We start from the raw sequence: 6,804 nt of genomic DNA, 5'->3' as shown, positions 1-6,804 counted from the left end.
GTCCCTCTCCAGGCAGTATACAAAGTCCTCCGTCACAGGGCCTGCCTTCCAGGGCCCAAATTTGACAACGGGTGTCTTTTTGGCCTCCAAGATGTGCATTGGCTCCATACACTTCGCCTCCTCCTCCTCCGTGCGCACCACACACACCACCACCTTTGATGAGCGCATTGCCACCGCCTCTGCCCGAGCCAGGTGCAACAGGACCTCCAGGTTTTCTCTGTAGTTTGGCACTCCCATCAGGAACTGCATTCGAGCCACTTGCTCACCAAAGATCTGTGGCATATCTTCCAAAATCTTGACCAAAAGATGGATTTGGTAGAACTTAGCTTCTTGGTATACCTCAGGAACATATTCTGTGGGCACTTGCCCAGTGCGTAGGTAGTCCAAGAGAAGCCCAAAGTAGGTACCCGGACGATCAATGAAGAAGCGGCCCTGGGCATCTTTGTACTGTCTAGCTGACTTGGACAATATCCCTGAAAACTTTGAGCCTGGATGTTTCATCAAGGTGCCCATGGTGGTGGTATAGAACTGCCCCCCTACATTCAGCTCCACAACCTGCAGATACAAATAGCCGAGACACACAATTACAACTTAGTAGAGGATGTGCTGTCGACTGCTACAAAACAACAACAACAACAAAACCCACAACAACTCTGTGCAGTGATAAAGGTTAAGGCTGGATTTCCTACCGGAAGATTCGAGCTGTGTGGGGCTGGTGATGGGGCCAGTCCTTCAGTTTGATATAGGCCTGACTTCGTTCTCAACCTGTCTGGGCACTGCCTCTTAAGATATAAGTACAGTACTGGAATTAAGAGAGCCAAAGACAACTAAGTTGCTCAGGAAAGCAGAGTTGCCGTGGCAACAGTCCTACAGGGGCCATTTCAGCTGTCTAGAGGGGAGAAGGCAGAGGAGAAGGAACCAGCCTACACAGTTGAGAAAAATAAGATCAAAACCTATGTCCTTCTGCCTCCTCTGAATGTCAAGACTTCTTGACAAGGCTGTTTAGTTAACATTGAAGTCACTTCTCTGAAGCAGTTAATCTTTTTTTTTTTTTTTGTAAAAATTTTTTTGTAAAGATTTATTTATTTAATGCATATGAACATCCTATCATTCTGGCACACCAGAAGAAGGCATTGGATCCAATCACAGATGGTTGTGAGCCACCAGGTGGTTGCTGGGAATTGAACTCAGGACCTCTGGAAGAGCAGACAGTGCTCTTAACCTCTGAGCCACCTCCCTAGCTCATAGGGAACTTTTAAACCCTTCCAACTCTCAAAGTCTAATTAGCCTGGCCACTTCAAAAGTCCTTTATAAAGCTAATTTACAGAAACCAGTCTCCTAGCTAACTGTGGTGTCATAAACATAATTCAACCCCCAGAGATCATGAGCTAAACGTCAGCCTGGACTATACAATAAGACCACATTTCAAACAAAACAAAGCAAACAGTTCCCCACTCTAACACCCTGTGCCCCATTCTTTTGTTTATCAGATAAGACCTCAGGCCTATTCATAAGCTTCTTAGTTCTGTTCCAATTTTATTTCTTTCTCTCCAAAGGTCCTAGCCTCTGTGCAAATCTTGGCTCTCTGATCTCATCCATAAACACTGCCCAGTATATTTCTAGCAAGATGAACTTCTTTTCCACTCTCTGAAGAAGGCTCTCTCTTCCTTGTGGCCCCTCTTCACCATTACTACCAGTGTCTCTTCCAACACATTCAGGGGGGTGAGGGGGGCAGTGGGAAAGCTTGTGGTGAGTGGCTGGAAGAAATTTTGCCTCTTGCAGGGACCTGCTGGGTGTCAAGTCCATGATGGCTATGAAGATACAGGGATGGACCTGACTCATCTCTCACTCGGTTCAATCAGAAGGATCCCTACACATCCTACTGTGCTCCACCCAACACTCATCTGTTTCCTTAGATACCATCAGCTGAATGAGCAAGTGACAATCCATCCAGCAGTTGTCTAGGTCCCTCAAGATCCCTCTCTAGCCCCCATCACGGCCCTCTCCCATTGCTTCCATTTTAGCTGAGCCAGAGCCCAGGATAATGTGGTTCCTTCCTCTCGGCCTCCTCACACGCTTCCTCACCACCAAGTCCTTGCAGTGCAGTCTGCCTGGTAAGTTCCATGGTTGCTTCCCCCTCCTAGGGCCTGCCCCTGGATCCATTCTGCATGCTGAAACTAGAGTTCTTTTTCTCGGAGGCAAACTGGACTCTCTCATTTTCTGCACTCTACACTTGAATGACTCTTCACCATTTCTTGAGGTCTCCAAGGCTATTTTCAACAGGCTTGCTGCTCGGCCTTTAGCAAACAAAGAACAAAATCACCCACTGTGTGCCTCCCTCTGTCCAGGGCAGGTTGGGGCTTCAGGCCTCAGGCCTTAACTTCCCATTACTGAATCTGCCCATCTTTCCACTTTCCTTCCTTCCTTCCTTCCTTCCTCCTTTCCTTCCTTCCTTCCATCATTCCTTTCTTTCTTTCTTTCTTTCTTTCTTTCTTTCTTTCTTTCTTTTCCTTTTTCTTCTTTTTGTTTTTGAGACACTATTTCTGTATAGTTCTGGCTGCACTGGCACTTGCTCTGTAAACCAAGCTAGCCTTATACACAGAGATCCACCTGCCTCTTCCTCCCATGTGCTAGTTAGTATTGAGGATGTGTGCCACCACGCCTGGCATGTCTACAGTCTTTCAAGGTAGCTCCCCAGGGGCCCTTCCAGAAGGGTGGTCTCAGGATCCCAGAGTGATATGTAGTTCTACCATGACAGTGGCTGCTCCCTCAGACTCCCGGTTGTTCATCCGCCATTAGACTGTGAGGTTTGAAAGGGGAACACTAGTCTTAGGCCATAGCCATATGAACAGCACTCACTAGCAGGACTGGGCACACCAGAGACACTCAGTGAATACCTGTTTTATTGAATGAAGTTCACCCTTGGTCCTGATCCCCAGGAGAACCTGGTATTCTGATAAACGCAGATCTTGCTCTACCTTGACATCAAGCTCAGGGCTGGCTCCATGGATGACCTTTGCCCAGGAACTCATTCAAGCACTTCTTGAGCAGGGAGGATGGAACACCCTGAGCGGTAAACACCTTGGCAATAGGCAGGTAGCTTTGAAAACAGCTAACAACGACATACTCATAACCCTATGAAGAGCTGCTTTCCCTAAGTGAGACAGGCACCGTAGAGATTGACTTCTATCTACACTGAGGGGTTGGGGGGGAGGTGCCACCCACTAACACACCCTCAGAGTTGTCCTGTCTTTTATTTCAACTAAAACTCTGGAGAAATTCATTGAGTTTTTTTTTTTTTTAATTTATTCTCTTAGCACCTCAGCTTAATCTTGGTTCATTATAAGAGAACATGCCCCAAAAGATTTGATGTTGACAACCTTTCCTTTTGTGTTTTAAGACAATCTCCAGCAACTAAAGCAGCTGTAGGTGTGTGCGGTGGAGTTCAATGAAAGAATAATAATAATAATAATAATAATAATAATAGTTATTATCATTATTATTATTTGCTGTTGTTTTTGTTGTTGGATCATTGTTATTTGTTGTTACTGGTTTATTATTATTATTATTATTATTATTATTATTATTATTATCATTTGTTGGATTATTGTTATTTGTTGTTCCTGGTTTTGGGGGGGCAGTACTAGGGATCAAGACCAGATCCTCTCAGGTGCTAGCAAGCTGCCTCTACGACTGAGTCACATCCTGGGCATTATTGGCATATTTAGATATTTTGAGCATGTGTTCTATCAACTAAAACTGAGTTTGTGCCTTCCTGTATGGACATGTACAGTCTTCCTCAACACTTCCTTCTTGGGGTCTAGCACAGCTTCGAGAAAATCTCCAGTATTGGCCTCATCACCTTCCTTAATCTTTCTCCCTTCTCCCAAAGGCCTCTCACTGAGTCAGTTAGAGAAGGCAAGTAAGCAGAGGGAGTGCTGAAGCTGGCCAGTGTGGGAGTCAGAGGTGATCATCTGTCCAGGCGACTTCTACCAGGTGGCAGAGCCACGGCACAGACTGAAAGAGCCATTTTCCCCACCCTCCACCCCCGGGGCAACTCCAAGCTAGAGGTTTTCAGAGGGACACATGCAGGAACTAAAATAGACTAAGTGAAGACAGAGAGCAGGAGAGAAAATTCAGAGACTGCCCAGGTGGAGGCAGAGGCGGGAATGCGCAGGTGTCAAAGAAGGAGTTTCCTAACAGGCACAAAAAGAATACTCCAGGGGGAGAGCGTGGGAGAGGGGTGTCGGGGGTGGGGAACTAATAGAAGGTAGGGGGCAGAAAATGGAATGGAGCTGGGAAAGCGCAGGCAGGGGTTGGAAGTGGACAACCAGAGTAGCTACCGCACAGCGCAGGGGTGCACTTACAATGTCCGGGTCAGGGCACAGGATCTGGGACTCCTGGCTGTGCTCCTTGAGTAGGTTTACAGGCAGAGACTCCTGGCTGGGCTCCTTGAGAGATTTTGCGGGCTGAGACTGCTTGCTGGGCTCCTTGTTCTGGTTTGCGGGCAGGCTCATTCTGGCAGGAAAAGACAGCTCTCGCAGAGTACACAGTACACAACGCTGCCCTGAGTGGACAACTTATGCGCAGGGAACAGTCCTGCCACGTGTAGGTAACTTCCCAGCCGGAAAGGTTCCTGACACCCCGCCCCTGAGGAACTCTACGAAGGGACCTCCCACTTGCCTCTTTTGTGAAACACTTTTAGTTAGTGCTTATTTAGCTGGATTAAGGATGTGCTCTGAGACGCCCAGCACAGACCCCATTGGTTCTTTGGGCAGTCATCAACTTCAAGTAATTTGTAATTTCTCAGAAAATGGGAACTAGGAGACAAATCCTGGGGCTCTCTCAGCGTAGGATGTCAGACCAGAGACTATAAAAATAGTAAATTGGAAGAAAACCAACTGTCACTCAAAGATAGATGCTGTGAAATTTGTTTGTTTCATTCCTTAGTTCTGTGTCAGAAAAGACTTCTTTAAAAATATTTACCCTACAGGGGAGAACCCTGATAGATCTAGAGCCCAGTGTGTTCATCAGCAGAGACGACAACCAGAAATTTAATCAAAATGAAACTGACTAGATAGTGCAATCACACACTTGGAAAAGAAAAATAAAATCTGAAGCAGGGCCATAGCTCAGTGGTAGCACACTCCCTTAGTATGTATGACGTCTGGGTTTGACCCCCAGCAAAATACACACATAAGGACACCCACAAGGAAAGAAGAAAGGAAGGAAAGAAGGAAACAACAAAACCTTCACCGAACGGAAGTATAATCGAACCAAGCCTCAAAGAATGTACACAGATAGCAAGCAGTCCATCCAACAAACACAGCTCAAAACCACAAACCGTAAAAAGAAACAAGACATCAGGAGGAAAAGTCAACAGAAATATGTGCAAGCCTCTTGGTGCTGAGACTGTTGGGTGTACTTAATGTCAATAAATTAATAAAAGAGGGCATCAAAAACATGAGCAAACTGGGCTGCAGGCATGTCTAAGTGGTGGAGCACTTGCCTAGCATGCACCAGGCCCTGAGTCCCATCCACACATCTACAAAACAAAAACAAAGAGAAACTTAGACATGAGTAAAGAACAAGAAGATAGGACTCTTTAGAAAGACCACAGAGGCTGGGCAGTGGTGGCGCACGCCTTTAATCCCAGCACTTGGGAGGCCAGCCTGGTCTACAGAGTGAGTTCCAGGACAGCCAGGGCTACACAGAGAAACCCTGTCTTGAAAAACCAAAAAAAAAAAAAAAAAAGAAAAAAAAAAGATCATGAAGATTTTTAAAAGTCAAATAGACCCACTAAAATAAAAAAAACCCAAGTAGCCGAAATAAATCATTATTGCAGTTGAGAAGAATTCAAGAAACGCAAGCTGAAGGAGCAATGGTGTGTACTATTTTTAAGCCAGAAATTGGGAAAATATAAGAACAAAATGCTGCTGTGATCTTTAGACATTAATATGGCCATCTCTACAAAAGAAACAAAAAAGAACCCCACTTTTGGGAATCTGTCCAACAGAAATAACAAAAAGCACGGTTCTGAAGAGGTATGTGAATGAATATATTTACCACTGATCTATCTGTGTTAGCAAAATTAGATAGTTAATAGTTAGCTAAATCGGCTGGGCGGTGGTGGTGCACGCCTTTAATCCCAGCACTTGGGAGGCAGAGACAGGCGGATTTCTGAGTTTGAGGCCAACCTGGTCTACCAAGTGAGTTCCAGGACAGCCAGGGCTACACAGAGAAACCCTGTCTCGAAAACACCAAAAAAAAAAGTTGGCTAAGTCATGGTCTGTCTGTGCCACGCAAAGTTGTGTGTTTGTTAAAAAGAAAGAGATGGGGGCTGGAGGGATGCAACAGTTAAGAGTGTTTGCTGTTCTTTCAGAGTACTAGAGTATGGTTCCTAGCACGCACATCAGGATGTTCACAACTACCTGTTAACTTCAGCTGCACGGAATCTGATGCCCCCTTTTAGCCCCACCCACCTACCCACATGCACACCCCCATGCGCACACATACTAGTATTTCCAGCACTTGGGAGGTAGAGGCAGGAAGGATAGTCAGAAGTTCAAGACCATCCTTATTCTTGGCTACATAGCAAATTTTAGGCCAGCTTGGGATACACTGTTGGGTTCAGGGTAAAAGCTGAGAAAACTCATTTCAGTTATGCAAGCTTATAAACAAAAGCTTTGTTTTCTGAGCACTCAGGGAGGTTCCCAGTTCCAGATCTGAACCATGTCCAAGAAGAGAAATTGTACAATATCTCTAAAGGATGGGAACACAAAGCAAAGGGGGAGCTGGGGGAGC

General features: G+C 45.7%; 1 protein-coding gene across 1 annotated transcript in view; it reads right to left on the bottom strand.

The window, feature by feature from the left end:
* Kctd14 (potassium channel tetramerization domain containing 14) overlaps positions 1-4,688 on the bottom strand; it is a 14,310-nt gene extending 9,622 nt beyond the window's left edge. The window contains exons 1-2 of the mRNA XM_031384894.1: positions 4,368-4,688; positions 4-555 (exon numbers count right to left, since the gene is read on the bottom strand). Coding sequence (XP_031240754.1) covers positions 4-555; positions 4,368-4,517 — 702 coding nt within the window. The 5' untranslated portion in view covers positions 4,518-4,688. The remainder of the gene's footprint in view (positions 1-3; positions 556-4,367) is intronic.
* Between the last annotated feature and the right edge of the window lie 2,116 nt (positions 4,689-6,804).

Source organism: Mastomys coucha, unplaced genomic scaffold (genome assembly GCF_008632895.1).
Source record: "Mastomys coucha isolate ucsf_1 unplaced genomic scaffold, UCSF_Mcou_1 pScaffold21, whole genome shotgun sequence".
In the NCBI taxonomy this organism is placed as follows: domain Eukaryota; kingdom Metazoa; phylum Chordata; class Mammalia; order Rodentia; family Muridae; genus Mastomys; species Mastomys coucha.
This window is presented reverse-complemented; position numbering and strand designations above follow the sequence as displayed.